This window comes from Triticum aestivum, chromosome 3B, assembly GCF_018294505.1.
Source record: "Triticum aestivum cultivar Chinese Spring chromosome 3B, IWGSC CS RefSeq v2.1, whole genome shotgun sequence".
NCBI lineage: Eukaryota > Viridiplantae > Streptophyta > Magnoliopsida > Poales > Poaceae > Triticum > Triticum aestivum.
The window spans coordinates 181,143,523-181,165,172 of record NC_057801.1 but is presented as its reverse complement, the minus strand read 5'-3'; the positions used below and the strand labels follow the sequence as shown (position 1 = coordinate 181,165,172).

Below are 21,650 nucleotides of genomic sequence, written 5' to 3'. Positions count from 1 at the left end.
GCATCCGCAAGGGTGTGAACTTCGGGATACATCGTCGTCTCTGCGTGCCTCGGTTATCTCTTAACCGAGCCCTTTACTTATGCACTTTACTTTGTGATAGCCTTATTGTTTCTTGTCATATATCTTGCCATCACTTAGTTGTTTATCTTGCTTAGCTTAAGTTGTTGGTGCACATAGGTGAGCCTAGTTGTTGTAGGTTTTGTGCTTGACAAATTAACCGCTAGGTTTATTCCGCATTTGTTCAAGCCTAAACCGTAATTATTTTAAAGCGCCTATTCACCCCCCTCCCCTCTAGGCGATATCCACGATCTTTCAGAGTGGATCTATCACTTGATTGGAGAACTTCTCTCAAATGTTCCCCAATCCCTTGGGGATCTAGGATTTGGTGTAGGGGATCAAGAGAGGGAGTGATATGTGTTCTTGGAAAGCTTAAAGTGAATGGTCAACCTTATCCCGTGGAGGGAGGAGGCTATATATAGTAGTAGTGTAAAAACTGACCGTTGAGCCACTTAATGTACTGGAGTTGTCGGACGTCCGGACAATACCGGACGTCCGGTGACACAGATTGGACCAGATGTCTGACAGGCTGCCGGTCGTCCGGTTGCTGGGAATCCACAGGCCACGCAGCAGTACAAGACACATAACCACCGGACGTCTGAAATGTGTCGGTCGTCCGGTGAGGACCGGAAATCCGTAAAAAATGTTCTGTTGAGGATGTACCGGATGCCCGGAGAGAAAACGGACGTCCGGTGACCGGTCATCCGGAGAGGACCGAAAATCCGCTAATTACTTCTGTGAAGATCCACCGGACATCTGGAGAGAGACAGATGCCCGGTCGGCTGTGAGGGATCGGACGTTCGTAGAATTTCGGACGTCCGGTGATAACAAAGCACACTAGCTCAGGATCACACAAACTTTTGTGCTCAAGATAGTGGAAGAATTAGAGATAAAACAAAGATGTTGTGAGAGGATACTTTGTGGGTTTTGAGCAAGTCCTTCACGATATCCGACGATCCCCTCTTAATAGTGCGGGATCCCTATACTCAAGAACAACCGAAAAAGAGCCAAAACTATTGTCTTGTATCTCCGCTCTTGGGTGCTATATATTTGTCCGTAGTCATGATCCACACACGGCCCTTGAGACATAATCCTGAGATATACTTGATAAACATGATTAGTCCCTATATGCATGTTGTCATCAACATCAAAATAAGATTAAAGGCATGATTGCACTTTCACCGTGATAGACGATGTCCCCCGTCCCTAGCCCTTGTCTGTCACGTGGCAAAACTCTCTGATCTCGCCCTTGCTAATGTCGTTGAGCTTGCTCATCTTCCTCATGGCGGCTGTGAACTTGGCTGCCCACTCCCACTGGTTCCCTGCATTGTCTTTCACCATGACGGAGAAACTAACACATGCATCTAGCGAGGGAGCATCAACAAAACCTACATCACAACACATGAACAACGAAAAAATAAATTAAACAAAGGTGAGAGATGCAATGATAAGGAGAGATGAAACCAACCACAACTATCTGAAGAGCTCCACGCGTCTCACCGCCAAACCCTCGAATGAGCAGCGAAGGAGAGATCCAAATCAAATCGCCATGTCTCTCCCTGTCTATCTCTCTGAGCTATCGCTGCTAGAAAAAAAAGGAAAGAGAAGAAGGCGGCTACAAGAAGAGAAAAGAAAATTTTAAAATGAAGGGGCGCTCAGCCAGAAGACGTCATGCGCGCAAATTAACTGGTCTCCTCAAAAAAATGCAGCCCAATAACAACCAACCAGCCCGGAGCTAATAAGAAAGGGAATGGCAGGAATTTAGATGGCGTACAAAAAACTGGTTGAACACCAATTGATTTCATCCAACAAAAAACTAGCAGATCTGAAAATAAATAATACCCAGATGACCGTGATAGATGATGTCCCCCATCCCTAGCCCTTGTTTGTCACGTGGCAAAACTCTGTTATCTGGCCCTCGCTGGTGCCGTTGAGCTTGCTCATCTTCCTCATGGCGGCCGTGAACCTGACCGCCCACTCCCACTGGCCTCCAACATTGTCTTTCACTATCCGCCACATCTCTTTAATATGTCATCGGTAAATTTGCACCCATTTTCTATCTTATTGCAACGGACGGATGTGATTCACACTAAATTTGCATCGATTTTGTATCCCGTTAAAACGCACGGACCTTTTTACTATGGTCACTATGATATTTTCACCCAAAATGATTTTCCACAATCACATGTATCAACAAAAATTACAAACCCTTAAAAAAATACAAAAACAAAAGCTATAAATAAATAAATAAAATCAAGTTGACTGTGATGGACGATTCCCCCGGTCGCTAGCCTCTGTTTGTCACGTGGCAGAACTCCCTGATCTCGCCCTCGCCGGTGCCCGTGAGCTCGCTCATCTTGCGCATGGCGGCAGCGAACTTGGCCGCCCACTCCCCTTGGTCCCCCGCGTTGTCCTCCACCATCCGCCTCGTCCCGCCGTCGTCGATCAGCGCCCGGTCCGAGTTGAAGAGCACCCTCCCGGCCAGCACGTTTTCGAAGTACCGGCCGTCGAGGTCTCCCGACGTCGCCTGGTCCTGCGCGACCCGTTCCTCCGCCCCGGCGTCCTCGGGGCACCGCGACCGCATGTCGGCGCCGTAGCTCGGGTCCATGGTCTCGTGCACGGCGGGGTGGATCCGGTCCCTGAACGACGAGCAGTGCGCGCGGCCGATGGAGTGCGCGCCGGAGAGAGCGACGAGCTCGTCAATGCCGAAGCCCTTGGAGGCGAAGGCGCGGACGAGGTCGTCGAGCTGCGCGAACGGCGGCGGCAGGCTCTGGCTGGCGTCGGACGCGTCGGAGGTGAGGCCGTCGCGGCGGCCCGAGGGGACGTCGTAGCTGATCGCCCCGGAGCTGAGGACGTAGGCCGCGTCGCGTGCGGCGAAGGCGAGGATGTCGGCGCACGACACGGTGCCGGGGCACGCGGCCTCCAGCTGCCTCTTGGCCTCCTCCACCACGTCGATCCCGCGGAGGCCGCCGTTCGCCGGCGAGGCCTTCTCGGGGTCCGGGTTGACGGGGCTCGGATCAATGAGGACGGAGCCATCACAGCCCTGTAATGATGCATCAACAGAGCGCTGCTAGATCAGTTTCTACATACACAATTTTCTTGAGCCCAACTACGTTACGTACCTTGACGAAGCAATCATGGAAGTGGAGGCGAATGAGCCCCGCGCCGGAGCCACCGTCGGCGGACCGGGAGACGTGCTGCTCGACGACGCCCCGCACGACGGCCTCGACGTCGACGGTGCAGTTGGTGCGGGTGCCGTAGAACCCGTCCTGCAGGGCGGCGTGGGTGGACGGTGGCAGCAGCCCATGCAGAGCCATCAAGAACACCATTGCCAAGTTCACGCGTCCTCCCGCCATCTCCTACTACACGCAATGCCTAATCAAGATATGTCAACTCTAAAAAGAGGATCTACGTGCCTGGTGATGAAGAAGTACTAGCGATCAGCTAGCGCCAGTGGTAGCCTTGTACGTACGCATTTGTATATAATTACGGGGATCTAAGTATCTAAGTGACTTGCTTGATGTGGAGGTATATATGGAGACGCTTGGAATGTGGCCCTCCCCGTCGCGTCCACGTCCAGCAAGCTTGGAACATGGCGCGGGCTCTGCAAGCTGCCCGCTGACAATCTCGGCATTCAGGTTGCAAGGAAAGGAATGATGGACAGCGAGGATCCGCAGATGGGAGAATATATTCTTGGTATCACCAGCTAATTCGATCTTAAACAGACAAGGTATGTACGCCTGCGGTTAATTAATTCTTGGCGCCATGTACGGATGCACAGAAGCAGCTGGTACTGTACCGAAATTCGTAGATCCAAGGTGTAAAAAAAAGAAGAAATAATTCCCTCCGTTCCAAAATAGATGACCCAACTTTATACTAAAGGTAGTACGAAGTTGAGTCATCTATTTTGTACTAGATATCATCTGCGGTTAATTAATGCATCTGAACCTTAGTGAGGTGACATGGCAAAGCAGAAGGCCTCTCGACATGAAGACCTTGGATTTAAGGGTGTGCCATGGAGATGCAGAAACAAGAGACAAGGTAGAAGAAATGTTAGGGTCCGTTTGGACAGACGACAGAGCGGTGGCTTGTCCCGGATGTCTGAACCACTTTTCGGGGTTGAGAGTGTTCAACATTTGATCTCCTTCAGGTCTGGCCACTTACCATTTCAGTGCAGCCTGCAAAGGTTAATCCTAGCATGCCCTTCTCTCTAGAGCTTATTACTCTGGCTTCTTGGGCAATTTGGATCACAAGAAATAATTATATTTTCAAAGGCAGCACTCCCAGCTTATACTCCTGCATGTATTGATGTATTACTCCCTCCGTTCTTAGTGAATAATTAATAATATGGCTGCATGGATCACCCTGATGCAAGGCCGGGGGTCATCCTTCTTTTTGGAAAAAAAAAAGGTTATACTCCTGCAGGAAAGCTTTCAAAAGAGGTACACTGGCTTACTCACAGGGCTATCAGAGAGGAATATGCAGGCTTCCAGGATTGGGTCGATGCATTCAGATGACTATCTGTAGTTAACCTGTACATGTTATATGTATCTTTTCCTCTAGCTTTTTTCTAGGGCCTTTTTTGCAGGATGTTAGTCCTGCTGCTGTATAGATACTTCTTTCCTTTTTCTGTATACTCTTTGTACTTTAAAAAAAAAGGAAAAAGCTTGCCTTCTACCGACCGATCGCGCACGCCCGTCCGCCGGCTCTGTAACCGTTTGATCGTGTGTTGATCAGACGGTCGACAACTTCCCTGCGTCTGTCGAAGCCGCATCTGTTTTCCTGCAACTCGCCTGTTGTTTCAAGACTGTCATTCATGCAACTGTGTTACAGTAGGGGGTTTCGACGCTCGTCTGTATGCCGCGTCTGTTCTCCTGCAACTCACCTGTTGTTTCAAGACAATCATTCCTGCAACTGGGTAACAGTATGGGGTTTCGAGGCTCGTATGGATTAGAAGGCGAGCGACTGGATTTGGGAGCCGTCGGACGGGCGCGGTGGCGCAAGGCGTTGGGCCACCAGGCCTTATCCACCGTGGTGGCGGCGACGACTTGCTCGGGATCGGCGGCGGCCGGTGACGACTCAAGCAGGCACGAATCAGAGATCAACGGTTTCTGCAACAAAGATCTTGTTTCAGAAATTAAAAAACGATTTGGTGGTGAAGTTTTTTGTTAGCAACAAGGTCTAGTTTTAGAAAAGTTTCTGCAACACAAGTCTTGTTTCAGGAAAAAAAAAGGTTCGGCAGCGAAGTTTTTTTTTTCTGCAACATGGGTCTTGCTTCAGAAACATAGCCCTGGTTGCAGAAAGCGTTGGAGGAGCACACGATGTCAGAGCGTACGAGGCCAAGCATTGCAACACGATGCATGATTCAAAAACATAGCTTCAGTTACATAAATCGTCAAAGGAGTGCCCAGCGTGAGAGCTCGTCGCCGTCATGTTGGAGTAGAAGCCGTGGTTGCTCTCGAAGCAGGCCCCCTTGGTGAGCTCGATTTGCGTCAGATCCAACCATCTGAGGTGCAATATGGTGCGCCATAGTGTTGCAGAAACTTCCTGCACGCTGGCGGCGGGCTAATTTTGCGGTGGGTTGGCGGTGGCGCCGCGCGGGGCGCAACTCTGTCGGGGTCGGGGGGCAATAGTGTTGTTTCCGCAACAGAGCATTTGTTGCGGGAAATAACGAGTGGGCATGCGGGGCGTGAACACTAGATCAGACGGCTATCAGTTCGGGCATCCAACGGCCGTCGAGGCGACGGATAAAATCTAAACATCGACCGGCGGACGCGTAGCGTCGCCCAAAAAAAATCAATGAAAAGACGCAGCAGAGGCCTGCCGTTTGCCTAAAAAAAAAAACTTAATCCTAGCAGTCAAGGGTCAGAAGGACATAATCCAAGGGGGCTACGAGGTGGTGTGGGAAAAAATAACCATCCTTTGCTGCATGAGTTAGTGCTGCCTGGAATTTCGACTGACAAAGCCAAGTCTCCAGCGGAAGTTTCAATTGCTGAAGACAACAGTGAGCTCAGTCACCAAAAAAAAAAGTGAGATCAGCGAAGAACGTGCCGCAAACAGAAGTTTCGTTCTGTACAAAAGGAACTTGAAAGGCTCAGAAAGAAAGAAGCAATATGCAGTAGCACTTCGTTTTCCAATGTGAGCAATTAGTTGCCACCGCCTCCACCCATAGCGTTGCACCACTGCTCAGGAGATATGAACATCTTTTTTATGAATGAACTGGAAGAACATCTCCAGCACAGCATATTGCAATACCCATCTTGTGAGCACGCTTTGTTCTTCCCGGTGTCACTCAAGACATCTTTTTGAGGGGCTAGGGCTTCTTTTTTGCGAGAGTAAATCGCTCCATTCTCCAGCGATGAGCAATTGAGTTGGAGACTGGAACAGACGCGGCAAGGCCAAAATGAGATCCGATCAGATGCTTGTGAACATGCAGAAAATAATGTGATCAGTAATAATGCCAGAAGCTTGATTATATTAAGTAGTAAAAGTGTCAATGATAATCATAACCTGTGCGGAGCAGAATCATTTCAAACCAAATTAAAAGTGTCACTGATACATTCGAAAACAGTGAGTTCAAATTGAAATGTCCAAGATTTCTACTTCTACCTACCATACGAGGCACAGGATAAACTATGCAAATCTTATTCTCTAACTTGCAGTACAGTTCCGGATCGTCTGAGCTAACTGGAGGGGAATCTGGAGCCTTTAACTTGTGATCCCTTTAAGCACGAGTCATCAGAGCGGTCGAAAACGACAGTGTAGTTCTTGCTGCTGACATCTCTGGAGTAGCATCCATCGGTACCCACATATTTATACACCTGATGGTTCTCACCGGACCCGGAAGTCACCAAATTCCCCTTCACCCTCATACTACCGCGTGCCGACTGCGCATTCCGCAGAGAGCTGTAGGAGAAGCCTTGCTCCGCACCAGAGACCCTCTTCTCATTGATGCCCAGCTCGGCAGCCGAAACCAGCGAGTACTCATCACCCACTTCGTCTGAGGTCCCAGAGAAAAGATAGAGTGGGAAGACCTGGTGAACTTCTTCCGAGAGCAGCACGGCGCCGTTTGTGGTGGAAACACCTGACTTGGCGTCGATCGTTTGGTTCACCACTTGCTCACTGCCGTTCTTGCTATACACATTGCTGTTTCTATAGCTGAATCTCTGGTAGAAAGTTGTCATGACCTTTCCGTGCGACGATTCCACCCACCCGGTGGCGGAGACATGCCGGCTTGCGCTCGTCACGAACCGCCCGTCCAGCCCGCTGAACTCCGAGTCCACATTTGCCGACGACGCTGCATCATAGCTGATCAAGCTCCCAACTGTCTTCTTGCTCTTGTGATCCAACCACAGATGTAAATTAGCATCAAGGTACCACATATCCAATGCATTGGTCACAGCAAACCCAAAATTGTGCTCCTTCCCGTCCATGAGCTTGCCCAAGAATGGCGTGATATCAATGCCATAGGTAGGTAGATTGAATGAGCCAATGCCGGTGATTGGCCGCCAGAGAAGCGGGTTGACACCGCCGGTGTAGATGACAGTGAACGGCCAAACAGCACCGACGACATTGTCATCGACTTTAACAATAACCTCCCGAAACGCGCCATTGCCAGGGACGCTGGACAAATTGTTGGCCTCAATGTACTCGTTGGGAGGGTTGGTGTACCAGAACTCATCACTGGAGTGGAACGAAACGAACACCTCCAGGACCGCCCTGTAGGTGTTCGACGGAATGGCCAGCTTCTTTGACTGCACATCAGCGGAATTCTGGATGGCGAACCACTGCCCGTCGTTCAGAGGCAGGCTTCTCGAGATGGGCAGGATCAAGTCGGCATGCGGCGGCGGCGGCGGCGGTGACGGCGTTGTGGGGTGGAAGTAAAGATGGAGCGTGAGGTTGGCGTGGTAGACACCGGTGTATGTGCTGTCGACGATGTTGCCAAGGTACACCACGACCTCGCCAGGCTCGGAGAGAAGGGCCGCGTACCTCGTGACGTCGCGGGAGACCGACCAGAGGATGCCGTTGGGGCGCGGCTCGGCGGTGCAGCTGCGGAGGAGCTCGGCGCCGGAGAGCCAGACGCCGAAGATGCGGTCGAACTGGCGGCCGCGGCAGTCGGCGCTCCACTCGAGCACCGCGAGCGCGAGCGACCCGCCCGCGGCGAGGCACCCGGGCGGCACGTAGGCGGCGGTGGCCGGAGGACTGCCGTAGGTGTAGCCGAAGGAGTCGGAGAGGAGCAGCGCGGAGCAGGGCCCGACGCTGCCGCGCGGCGGCTGGATCGGGCGGTCCACCTCGAAGAAGGTGGTGGGTGGCTCCGAGGCGTTGACCGGGGCGAGCTGGAGCGACGGAAAGCGGTGTCTGCGCGGCACGGCGACCGCGGCGAGGGGGAGGAGGAGCGCCAGGAGGAAGATCAGGCAGGAGCTGGTGGTCCGCGATGCCATGGCTGGAGCTTGGAGGGAGTGGGTGGAGTGGGAGTGGAGCTGGTTTAAAACAATTGCCAACACTACGCCAAAATCTACCAATCTACCCCTTCTGACGACTGGGCCCACATGTCAGGCCCCTAGGTGGTGCCACTGTTTTCAGGCCCACATGTCAGGCCCTAGGCCATATTGACATTGCATCAGGAAATCACAAGATCAGTCAAAGCATATTTTCTTGCATAACTTCATCAAGAAGAAGAAAACAGACTAGCAACAGTGCTGTCTAAGACCCAACTAGGCTGGCATTTGAGAACACAATCTGTTGGATCATACTTGAAATTGTCTATTGGCATTGGTTGGTGAAAGCCTAAAGGATGCCCAGTTCGCCGGCAGCCCTCCAAATGCAAAAATGGTGTGCAGCGCCGTGCACATACACATAAAGCCAATACGGGCCATTAGTGAAAAGATGCCCGGGAAGGTCACCGTCGTGCAAACATGGCTTCATACATACAATCTTGACAGGTTACATCATGTTGGCCGGCTTCGAGGGTGACATAGCAGCCACAGGTAGTGCAACGTTCAGCCTGCAAGAACAAAGGCACGCATCAGATCTTCACTCAAACCCAAGATATATACTGCCAGTGAGTTAACCAACCACACAACTACAGCTTTGGACATATTCTGCATCTTATGAAAATCACAGCATCAGCATCATCATTCTTGATATGTCATTACCAATCTACACGCGACATGAAATAGTAGAGTAGACAATCTACCAATCGAACATTGCTGGCAGTTTATTTAAATTCGTTGGACAAAATATGTATGCGTATGTGCCACTAAGAGTAGACAAACTATTTGGAGAAGAAAAAAGTGCCCAAACTAGACGAACATAAAATGTAGGTAACCTGTCAATCTATAACATAATTAACCAGTAAAACCTAAATAGGATGAGCAGCCACAAAAGTAAACTGGACAGGTCTGAATACTGGTGCTGTAAATATGTTTGTAGCGACCAATGTGAATCAGACCCTCAGTTTCCTGACTCTTTTTCTTTTGTGTTGAGAGTGCTTTGACACACAACTCTAGAAAAAAAACTTGTTAGATCTGATATTCTCTCACTAGTGGACCTTTGAATAAAACCTAAGAAAGCTTCAGCAATCTAAATTAATGCGACAATAATTTCCATTCTCAAAAAGGAAGGGATCATAATCTGCGGGTGCCAAAACTGCACAGCTTGATAGGAGAAATTGATTCAAAACATGACCACGGATATAGAGAAATTCATATGCTAATGTTGTGCATCACACCTATGACACTGCAACAATTACTTTTCCTAAACATGCATCTACAATTCTTTAATCCCTAATAAATGTTCCTTACATCGCCTAGAAAATTATCTCACGATACAAGAATAAAAGCAAGTAATACTAAGGGCAGGACAACATATAAAAAATCGCAAGCATATGAGGATAACACTCACCTCAGAATCGAAGGTGCTCTCTGAAGACAACAGATTTCCAGTGTAAGTACCAACAGATGTGGAATTTCTCATCCCAAAATCAATGTAAGCCTTGGTCATTGGATTATAGTGTCTTAGTGATCCTGATGCAGACAGGATTATCTTCCCGTCATTTAGAATTTCCAAGGGTTGAGCAAAGAGATTTTCAGGCTGGAAATCCAAGCTGTACCTTTTATTCCAGAGACGTTTCTCAATATCCATCAAAAACCATAAGTCCAAAGAGCAACCTCCAGGATTGTGTGCCATGACTAGGAACCCATCCAAATTTACCACTGATAGCTCCAAGTATAGACTAAAGTAACCGCACATGCCATTGCTGTCCTTAACAAAGCTGCGCACTGGAGTTGGACCTTGGACAATCCCCATCCACTCCTCTGTCTCAAGGTTGAACAAAGCCATGCTACCCGGTTTCACACGGGCCCCAGAAAATGTGAAACGTTTGTATAGAAAATCCAACAAGAAATAAACGACTCCATTGACAACAATACTTCTGTTACGGTTACTTGTGACAGGGGCCGGAGGGCCCTGTTTGCCCCTCCATCTTGCATGGCGACCATCATCAAGGGTGATGACCTCACAGAGCATCGGGCTGGATGCATGATCGGAATTATCGATGCTAACACAGCGTACGGCCTTGTATTCTCCCGTGGTGACAACCTGTCCAAAGTCAAATGATTCTGGGAAGAAATGTTGCACATGTGCATGCTCCTTTGCGCGGCAGCTGGGCAATGCAAAAGCATCGCCAGTGGCAGGGTTGATCACATGGCAGCCCTTACGTCCGGTGACAGAAATAAGGTCCAGGCTGCGTGTGCGCACCATCCTGGCATCCTTCATGGTGATGGCTATCCGCTTAACGACATGGCCAGACAAGTCCACAATGTTAATGGCGCCTCTTTCAAACATCTCACTCTTACATGTGACGATTAGTGGCCCAGGGTGGTTGGACTTGTGCGCTGCAAGGAAGAGCGGATCTGTGAGGAGGGACCTCCAGGATCGGCAAACCGCTCGGAAGCGGCACACCGTCTTCGTGGGGAGGCGCACGAGGATGTGACGCAGCATGTCTTCAGGCAGCGCGCCATCGTTTGAGGCGGCGACGGACACCTTTGGCGGCATCACTGAGGCGTCACACTTTTTCTGCAACAACAGCAGGGGGGTACGCTTATCATGTTGCTCAGTAATCAGTCGAGCAAGAACACCCAAATATGCACAGAGACTACAGGTACGCGTCAAGTGGGGATTTTTTTTTTTCGATTTTCATTCTACTATTCACCAATCTCGTGTCTCACGTAGTCCCCTTGCCTATGATTACGAGGCTACGAAATTAGTATGTGTCGTTGCACACGTCTAGGGTTCCCCAAGCTAATTAAAACCTAGACTAGATCCAAGCCAGCGAATCATCCACTTGGGTGACGTCTCAGAGATGGGGCTTGAGCGTAGATAAGGTATGGCCGTGGGGAGGGGGAGGGGTCGTTATCACGGAGGCGAACGCTGGTGAGGTGCGCAGGCGTGCGGCCGGAACGGATGGACGGCGACGAGATCGGAGGTGACGAACGGAAACTGGGTTCACCGAACCCAATCGGGAAGCGACGCTGGTGAGGTGCGCAGGCGTGCGGCCGGAGCGGGTGGATGGCAACGAGGCCGGAGGCGGCGACTGGCGAGCAGAGAGGGGAGAGTGCCGACTGCCGACCGCCTTCGCCGGCCGAGTCGACTGTGTTACTTAATTTGGGCCGACCTAACCGGGCCTTTGGTTTGGTTTGGTTTGTATCCTTGGGCTCTGCATTAGATTTGTTTTTTTTGCTAGGAAGCTCTGTATTACTCCTAGTTTTCAACATGGCCCTCCAGTTTTTTTACAAAAGATTAATGAGGCCTCGTTTGTCCTCAGAGAGAGAAAAATTGTTGTCTTCATTCACCTTATACTCTCTCCGTTCCTAAATATAAGACCATTTAGAGATTTCACTATGGACTACATACGATTTAGGAACGGATGAAGTACTGTATTTGGCTGAACATGTGATTTATAGAATCAGCATAAGCCAATAATCCATTCCTTTCCGATTCATAATCTCAACATCATACAAGACTGAGGTTGCTCTCCAAACTGAATACATATTTTTTTTTCTAGGGGTCTTTGTTGCCCATTTTGTTTGAGAAGGAGTTGCCATTACGATCGAACATGCATACTGGAGTACTCCCTTCGTTTCATGAAGTTTTTAGCTTGTCCTAACTCAAATTCCTTCAAGTTTGACTGAGTATACAGAAAAAATATGCTAATATCTACAACCAAATTATACATGGCATGAAAATATATTATATGAAAAGTACAATGATACTAGTTTGATGTTGTAGGCATTGAACATTTTTCTATAGACTTGATCAAACATAAAGAAGCTTGACTCATCTTTTTTTGAAACAAGGCAAAAGACTTGCCATTTTCATTGATTAAGAGAGAAGTTTGTGAGATACACACCGCTCAAGCGGCACAAACGCTAACTAATTACTCTCGTGGCATTACATTACACAAATGCTTGGCACCCGCAATAGCCCAAAGCGCTGCCTCCTCCTTAATAAGGTTAACAATGACGGCCACCAGTGCCGCTTTGTTTCTAAAGACGTGCGCGTTCCTTTCTTTCTAAATCTCCCATCTAACAAGGTGGATCAACGATGAGAGAGCCTTTCTTTGATGAGCACTGTTGATGATTCCTTGCCACCAAGCTTTAACCGTGGTGAAGATATGCCAATTCGTCGTGTCAACTTGAAGATCCGGCCCTGAGAACACCTCCTTCCAAACGCGAGTTGCGAACCGGCACTTGAAAAGGAGGTGGGCCGCTGATTCCTGCACTTGGCTACAAAAAGGGCATTGATCGCAAATTCGCAATTGGGCCATCCTCTACGCTGAAGTCTATCCGCTGTCCAAATCCTGTATTGAGTGACCAACCAAGCAAAAAAATTGCATTTGGAGGGTGACCAAACCTTCCAAACCATATCCTGCAAGGGTGAGCGTAGATGTCCAGCGAATTGGACCTTGTAAGCCGACGATGCAGTGTAAGTCCCTGCATTAATGAGCTTCCAGATGATAGAATCACGAACTCCAGGTTGTATGTTGACATTGGCTAGCTTTTCCCAGAGTGGCAAATTGTTGAATGTGAGCAAGCGTCATCCCATGTTGGGTATCGATGTGATTAACCCAAGCATTATCCCTCAAAGCCTTGTCCACTGTGGTCCCCTTTTTCCGCGAGATCTCGAAAGAAGTTTGACTTAGGACAAACCCAATACTTCATATATTTTGGAACAGAGGAGTATGGGGCTAATTGGTTTAATGCAACATTTGACAAGGCAACATTTGGTGATTAAAATTAAAAGTTACCAAGATTCGGCAACTTATATTGGCAACTTTTGTGAGCTTCGCCGAAATGGAAAATGTTAACCAACCAATCACTTAGCCAATATTAAACATTTGCCAAATTTGGACATGACAATTTTTGGCATCAAACCAATCATGCTCTATTAGAGCCAACTACGATGCTAGGTGGTTAGAGAAGTGCTAAGTAAACAAAATGATTTTAAGCACGAGTGCATATCTGTGGAGTGCAAGTGATTATTTAGACACCTCGGCAATACAAATTTATGGGTTCAATTTTTCTTAATGAAGATTTTCGGATTCTATCCTGTTTTTGTGGGACAATTTTCTGTCAAAAGCAAACCGCTGGCCATTTAAATTGCGCAATTTTTTTTTCAACAGCAAGCTGCATTATTCAGACAAAGAAGTAGAGAACCCAAAGACCGAGTTGGCATATTGTCTTTAGCTCATCCGGAAAAAAAAAATCAATCCTGTGCAATCAACCCTATTGCAAATCTTGAGTTGGATGCTGAATGCTCATGGTATGATCAGAGAAAAAGGAAACCAGTCTCTTTATACCTCTCCGGTTAATAAGTTCAGAAATATTTTTTTTTTGCAGTGATAAGTTCAGAAATATTTGATTGCATCTATTTCAATGCAAACTACATACAGATGTATACATCTCCAAAAAAAAACATACGGATGTATATAGTCATATTTTAGAGTGTAGATTCATTCATTTTGCTCCGTATGTAGTGTATATTGGAATCTCTAAAATACTTATATTTAGGAACACAGGGAGTACTTGGAATATTTTGAAACCCAAGCGCCATTTTTATTGATTTATATACATTCCAGAAGAGAAAGTTGTCTTCTACTAGAAGACTTACAATGTGGGATGCATGTAGAGATAATTCCAAGCATATTTCTTACCTAGTACATGAACGATAATCTAACCTAACAAATCTCGAGTGAAGAGACAAAGTAAGTAAACTGAACGATAGATAATTCAGTTACCCACCTTAATTCCAAGTTACAGTTTCAGCAACCTTTTCCTAGCTGGTTGATTTTTATTGGAGGAGAATTTGACACCACTAGACGGCGATCCCTTTGAGCAAGAACCACCAGAGTTGTCAGAAATTATAGTGTAATTCTTGCTGCTCACATCCCTGAAGTAGCATCCATCAGTACCCACATATTTGTACACCTGATGTGTCTTTCCCAGTCCACTAACCACCAAATTCTTCTTGACCTTCATAGTGCCTCGTGCTGACTGTGCATTCCGCAGAGAGCGGTACGAGAACCCCAACTTCCCACCTAAGACACTCTTCTCGCTGATGCCCAATTTGACAAGTGAAATCAGTGAGTACTCGTCGCCCACCTGGTCTGATGTTCCAGTGTAGACATACAGCGGAAACACCTTGTGAACTTCCTCCGAGAGAAGAACAGCAGAAGCATCCTTGACAAAAACACCAGACTTTGCATCAATCGTTTGGTTCACCACTTGGACAGTGCCATTGCTGGTATACACATTGCTGTTAACATAGTTGAATCTCTGGTAGAAAGTTGTGGTCACCTCCCCGTATGATGATTTCACCGACCCGGTTGCGGAGACATGCCGGCTTGCGCCCGTGAGGAACTTACCATCCAGCCCACTGAACCCAGAGTCCAAATTCAGTGCCAATGCGGGTGCATCATAGCTGATCAAGCTCCCGACTGTTTTCTTGCTCTTGTGATCCAACCACAGATGTAAATTGGCATCAATGTACCACACATCCAATGCATTGGTGACAGCAAACCCAAAATTGTGATCCTTGCCGTCCAGGAGCTTGCCCAAGAATGGCGTGATATCAATGTCGTAGGTAGGTAGATTGAACGAGCCAATGCCGGTGATTGGCCTCCAGAGAAGCGGGTTGACACCGCCGGTGTAGATGACAGTGAACGGCCAAAAAGCACGGCCTCAATGTACTCATTGGGTGGGTTGGTGTACCAGAATTCATCGCTGGAGTGGAACGAAACGAACACCTCAAGGACCGCCCTGTAGGTGTTCGACGGAATGGAGAGGCTCTTGGACTGCACGTCGGTGGCATTCTGGACGGCGAACCACTGCCCGTCGTTCAGAGGCAAGCTTCTCGAGATGGGTACAATCAGATCGGCGTGCTGCGTGAGAGGCGGCGGCGCAGGGTGGAAGTAGAGGTGGAGCGTGAGGTTGACGTGGTAGACGCCCGTGTAGGTCTTGTCGACGAGATTGCCAAGGTACACCGCGACCTCGCCGGGCTCCGCGAGGAGTGATGCGTACCTGGTGACGTCGCGGGAGACGGACCAGACAATGCCGGTGGCGCGCGGCTCGGCGGTGCAGCTGCGGAGGATCTCGGCGCCCGAGAGCCAGACGCCGAAGATGCGGTCGAACTGGCGGCCGCGGCAGTCGGCGCTCCACTCGAGCACCGCGAGCGCGAGCGACGCGCCCCGGGCGCGCGCGGCGGCGAGGCACTCGGGCGGCGTGTAGGCGGCGGTGACCGGGGGCCTGCCGTAGGTCTCGGCGAAGGAGTGGGACAGGAGCAGCGCGGAGCAGGGCCCTATACTGCCCAGCGGCGGGCGGATCGGGCGGTCCACCTCGAAGAAGGTGGTTGGTGGCGCCGACGCGTTGAGCGAGGCGAGGTGGCGGGACGGGATGCGGTGCCGGTGCGGCGCGGCGGCCGCGGCAAGCGGGAGTAAGAGAAGCGCGATGAGGAGGAGGAGGTGGTGGCCGTGGCTGGAGGCGGCCGCGGCCGGCGACGCCATGGCTGGGCTGGAGAGCGGGGAGCACGAGATGCGGGGCGGCGGGAGTGGAGCCGGGGAAGTAAACCTGGGGGTTTAACCGAGGTGAAAGATAGCGTATAATAAGAGAGGTTGTTGTCGTTGTTACGCCGTAATCTTGGAGGTTTGGGTCGGAGGCGGACCTAACCAAGGGGTTTGGTGTGGATTTTTATGTTTGATGAGTCGTGTAAGTTACAATATTATGTGTTGCGTGCGCGTGTCCAGCGTGGAGACGTGAACCTACGACATCTGGATCTGGATTCTGGATGCTCCGCCGTGTGTGCACGTGCTGGTGATGAGCCCAGCCCAGCCGGATTCGGATTTAGAGCACCCGCAAAAACTTAACCCGCAAAACGCGTTTGCAGTTTGACGAAGATCGTGTTTACGGGTCGAAAACTAGCGCGGCCGAACAGAAACCGTATCTAAAACTGCATAATTTAAAAAAACACTTTCGCGGGAGAAATTGCACCTCGTTGACGCGAGTAGTTCATCACATACTACATAGATTTCACATGATCAACACACTACAAACATAGTTCATACTACATACTACGTTAAACTATTACTAGAGGGGTCGGATCTAACGGCGGCAAAGTCGCGGGAAAATGGACGACGCCGTGGAGGAGAAGAACGCTCAATCCTCCTCGTCGGAGCTGCAGAGGTCGATGTACTTCACGTTCTGCTCCTCGCGGATGCGGCGCTACTCCTCGTACTTCTCTTTGGCGGCGAGGTTGGCGGCGACCACCTGCCGCCACTCGAGGTCTTCGAGCTGCTTGGCGTGACGCCGACGCTCCTCCTCCTCGCGCACGCTTCGCTCGGCGATGGCGGCCGCAACGGCGTCGACGTCGGCGACGCAGTCTTTGAAGGAAATATGCCCTAGAGGCAATAATAAAGTTATTATTTATTTCCTTATTTCATGATAAATGTTTATTATTCATGCTAGAAATATATTAACCGGAAACATAATACATGTGTGAATATATAGACAAACTTAATGTCACTAGTATGCCTCTATTTGACTAGCTCATTAATCAAAGATGGTTATGTTTCCTAACCATAGACATGAGTTGTCATTTGATTAACGGGATCACATCATTAGTAGAATGATGTGATTGACATGACCCATTCCGTTAGCTTAGCACTTGATCGTGTAGTATGTTGCTATTGCTTTCTTCATGACTTATACAAGTTCCTATAACTATGAGATTATGCAACTCCCGTTTACCGGAGAAACACTTTGTGTGCTACCAAACGTCACAACGTAACTGGGTGATTATAAAGGAGCTCTACAGGTGTCTCCAAAGGTATATGTTGAGTTGGCGTATTTCGAGATTAGGTTTTGTCACTCCGATTGTCGGAGAGGTATCTCTGGGCCCTCTCGGTAATGCACATCACTATAAGCCTTGCAAGCAATGTAGCTAATGAGTTAGTTACGGAATGATGCATAACATAACGAGTAAAGAGACTTGCCGGTAACGAGATTGAACTAGGTATTAGATACCGACAATCGAATCTCGGGCAAGTAACATACCGATGACAAAGGGAACAACGTATGTTGTTATGCGGTTTGACCGATAAAGATCTTCGTAGAATATGTAGGAGCCAATATGAGCATCCAGGTTCCGCTATTGGTTATTGACCAGAAACAGTTCTAGGTCATGTCTACATAGTTCTCGAACCCGTAGGGTCCGCACGCTTAAGGTTTCGATGACAGTTATATTATGAGTTTATGAGTTTTGATATACCGAAGGAGTTCGAAGTCCCGAATGAGATCAGGGACATGACGAGGAGTCTCGAAATGGTCGAGACGTAAAGATCGATATATTGGACGACTATATTCGGACATAGGAAAGGTTCCGAGTGATTCGGATATTTTCGGGGGTACCGGGGAGTTACGGGAATACGAGGAAGAAGCAATGGGCCTCATGGCCCAAGTGGTGGAAGAGAGGAAATAGGGCGCACGGCCCCCTAGCCCAAACCGAATTGGACTAGGGGGGCGGCCCCCCTTTCCTCCTTTTCCTCCCTCTCCTTCCTTCTCCTTCTCCTTCCCTTCCTTCCCCTCTCCTAGTTCGACAAGAAAAGGAGGGAGTCCTACTCCCGGTGGGAGTAGGACTCCTCCTGGCGCGCCCCTCTTGGCCGGCCGCCTCTTCCCCTTGCTCCTTTATATACGGGGGTAGGGGGCACCTCTAGACACCACAACAATTGATCTCTTAATCTCTTAGCCGTGTGCGGTGCCCCCCCCCCTCCACCATATTCCTCGATAATATTGTAGCGGTGCTTAGGCGAAGCCCTGCGACGGTAGAACATCAAGATCGTCACCACGCCATCATGCTGACGGAACTCTTCCCCGACATTCTGCTGGAGCGGAGTCCGGGGATCGTCATCGAGCTGAACGTGTGCTAGAACTCGGAGGTGTCGTAGTTTCGGTGCTTGATCGGTCGGGCCGTGAAGACGTACGACTACATCAACCGCGTTGTTCTAACGCTTCCGCTTTCGGTCTACGAGGGTACGTGGACAACACTCTCCCCTCTCGTTGCTATGCATCACCATGATCCTTGCGTATGCGTAGGATTTTTTTTTGAAATTACTACGTTCCCCAATAGTGGTATCAGAGCCTGGTTTTATGTGTAGATGTCATATGCACGAGTAGAACACAAGTGAGTTGTGGGCGATATAAGTCATACTGCTTACCAGCATTTCATACTTTGGTTTAGCGGTATTGTGAGATGAAGCGGCCCGGACCGACATTACGCGTACGCTTACGCGAGACTGGTTTCACCGTTATGAGCACTCGTGCTTAAAGGTGACTGGCGGGTGTCTGTCTCTCTCACTTTAGTTGAACCGAGTGTTTCTACGCCCGGTCCTTGTGAAGGTTAAAACAACACTAACTTGACGAACTATCGTTGTGGTTTTGATGTGTAGGTAAGAAAGGTTCTTGCTCAGCCCGTAGCAGCCACGTAAAATTTGCAACAACAAAGTAGAGGACGTCTAACTTGTTTTTGCGGGGCATGTTGTGATGTGATATGGTCAAGACATGATGAGATATAAGTTGTTGTATGAGATGATCATGTTTTGTTGAAGTTATCGGCAACTGGCAATAGCCTTATGGTTGTCTCTTTATTGCATAAGATGTAAGCACCAAATAATTGCTTTACTTTATCGCTATGCAATAGCAATAGTTGCAAGAGCAATAGTTGGCGAGACGACCATGTGACGACACATTGATATAGATCAAGATGATGGAGATCATGGTGTCATACCGGTGACGATAGAGATCATGACAGTACTTTGGAGATGCAGATCAAAGGCGCAAGATGTTCATGGCCATATCATGTCACATATTTTGATTGCATATGATGTTTATCTTTTATACATCTTATTTTGCTTAGTTTGACGGTAGCATTTTTAGATGATCTCTCACTAATTATCAAGAAGTGTTCTCCCTAAGTATGCACCGTTGCGAAAGTTCTTCGTGCTGAGACACCACATGATGATCGGGTGTGATAGGCTCTATGTTCAAATACAACGGGTGCAAAACAGTTGCACACGCGGAATACTCAGGTTAAACTTGACGAGCCTAGCATATACAGATATGGCCTCGGAACACGGAGACCGAAAGGTCGAACGTGAATCATATAGTAGATATGATCAACATAGTGATGTTCACCATTGAAAACTACTCCATCTCACGTGATGATCGGACATGGTTTAGTTGATTTGGATCACATGATCACTTAGATGACTAGAGAGATGTCTGTCTAAGTGGGAGTTCTTAAGTAATATGATTAATTGAACTTAAATTTATCATGAACTTAGTCCTGGTAGTATTTTGCAAATTATGTTGTAGACCAATAGCTCGCGTTGTTGCTTTCATATGTTTATTTTGATATGTTCCTAGAGAAAACTATGTTGAAAGATGTTAGTAGCAATGATGCGGATTGGATCCGTGATCTGAGGTTTATCCTCATTGCTGCATAGAAGAATTATGTCCTTGATGCACCGCTAGGTGACAAACCTATTGCAGGAGCAGATGCATACGTTATGAACGTTTGGCTAGCTCAAAATGATGACTACTTGATAGTTTAGTGCACCATGCTTAAACGGCTTAGAAGCGGGACTTCAAAGACGTTTTGAACGTCATGGACCATATGAGATGTCCCAGGATTTGAAGTTAATTTTCCAGCAAATACCCGAGTTGAGAGATATGAAGTCTCCAACAAGTTCTATAGCTAAAACATGGAGGAGAATCGCTCAACTAGTGAGCATGTGCTCAGATCGGCTGGGTACTTCAATCGCTTGAATCAAGTGGGAGTTAATCTTCCAGATAAGATAGTGATTGACAGAATTCTCTAGTCACCATCAACAAGTTACTAGAACTTCGTGATGAACTATAGTATGCAAGGGATGACGAAAACGATTCCCGAGCTCTTCGTGATGTTGAAATCGACGAAGGTAGAAATCAAGAAAGAGCATCAAGTGTTGATGATTGACAAGACCACTAGTTTCAAGAAAAGGGCAAAGGGAAAGAAAGGGAAACTTCAAGTAGGATGGCAAACAAGTTGTCACTCCCGTGAAGAAGACCAAAGCTGGACCAAAGCCTGAAACTGAGTGCTTACACTGCAAAGGAAATGGTCACTAGAAGCGGAAATGCCCTGCATATTTGGTGGATAAGAAGGATGGCAAAGTGAACAAGGGTATATTTGATATACAGGTTATTGATGTGTGCCTTACTAGTGTTTATAGTAGCCCCTAAGTATTTGATACTTGTTAGGTTGCTAAGATTAGTAACTCGAAACAGGAGTTACAGAATAAACAGAGACTAGTTGAAGGGGAAGTGACGATGAGTGTTGGAAGTAGTTCCAAGATTGATATGATCATCATCGCACACTCCCTATACTTTCGGGATTAGTGTTAAACCTAAATAAATGTTATTTGGTGTTTGCGTTGAGCATGAATATGATTTGATCATGTTTATTGCAATACGATTATTCATTTAAAGTCAGAGAATAATTGTTGTTCTGTTTACATGAATAAAACCTTCAAATGGTCATACACCCAATGAAAATAGTTTGTTGGATCTCGATCGTAGTGATACACATATTCATAATATTGATGCCAAAATATGCAAAGTTAATAATGATAGTGCAACTTATTTGTGGCACTGTCGTTTGGGTCATGCATTAGAGACAGCTGCATTCACGTTTAATAGGGCACCATCTAAATCCGTTGAGACGACACCGTATGAACTATGGTTTAGTAGTAAACCTAAGCTGTCGTTTCTTCAAGTTTGGAGTTGCGATGCTTATATGAAAAAGGTTTTCAACCTGATAAGCTCGAACCCAAATCGGAGAAGTGCGTCTTCATAGAATACCCAAAGGAAACTGTTGGGTACACCTTCTATCACAGATCTGAAGGCAAAACATTCGTTGCTAAGAATGGATCCTTTCTAGAGAAGGAGTTTCTCTCGAAAGAAGTGAGTGGGAGGAAAGTAGAGCTTGATAAGGTAATTTGTACCTTC

The 21,650-nt window shown here is 48.0% G+C and overlaps 2 protein-coding genes across 2 annotated transcripts; both read right to left on the bottom strand.

Annotated features, from left to right (window-relative positions):
* Positions 1-2,225: 2,225 nt before the first annotated feature.
* Positions 2,226-3,413, bottom strand: LOC123067433 (peroxidase 2-like). Its single transcript, XM_044490229.1, has 2 exons — positions 3,180-3,413; positions 2,226-3,100 (listed from the first exon to the last, which is right to left on the bottom strand). The coding sequence occupies exons 1-2, from the start codon at positions 3,411-3,413 to the stop codon at positions 2,345-2,347; spliced, it is 990 nt and encodes a 329-aa protein (XP_044346164.1). The 3' UTR covers positions 2,226-2,344.
* A 3,089-nt stretch (positions 3,414-6,502) lies between these two features.
* On the bottom strand, positions 6,503-16,267 carry LOC123067432 (uncharacterized). Its single transcript, XM_044490228.1, has 7 exons — positions 15,224-16,267; positions 14,374-15,164; positions 12,965-13,049; positions 9,961-11,133; positions 9,179-9,216; positions 9,005-9,061; positions 6,503-8,589 (listed from the first exon to the last, which is right to left on the bottom strand). The coding sequence occupies exons 1-7, from the start codon at positions 16,115-16,117 to the stop codon at positions 6,741-6,743; spliced, it is 4,887 nt and encodes a 1,628-aa protein (XP_044346163.1). The 5' UTR covers positions 16,118-16,267; the 3' UTR covers positions 6,503-6,740.
* Positions 16,268-21,650: the final 5,383 nt, after the last annotated feature.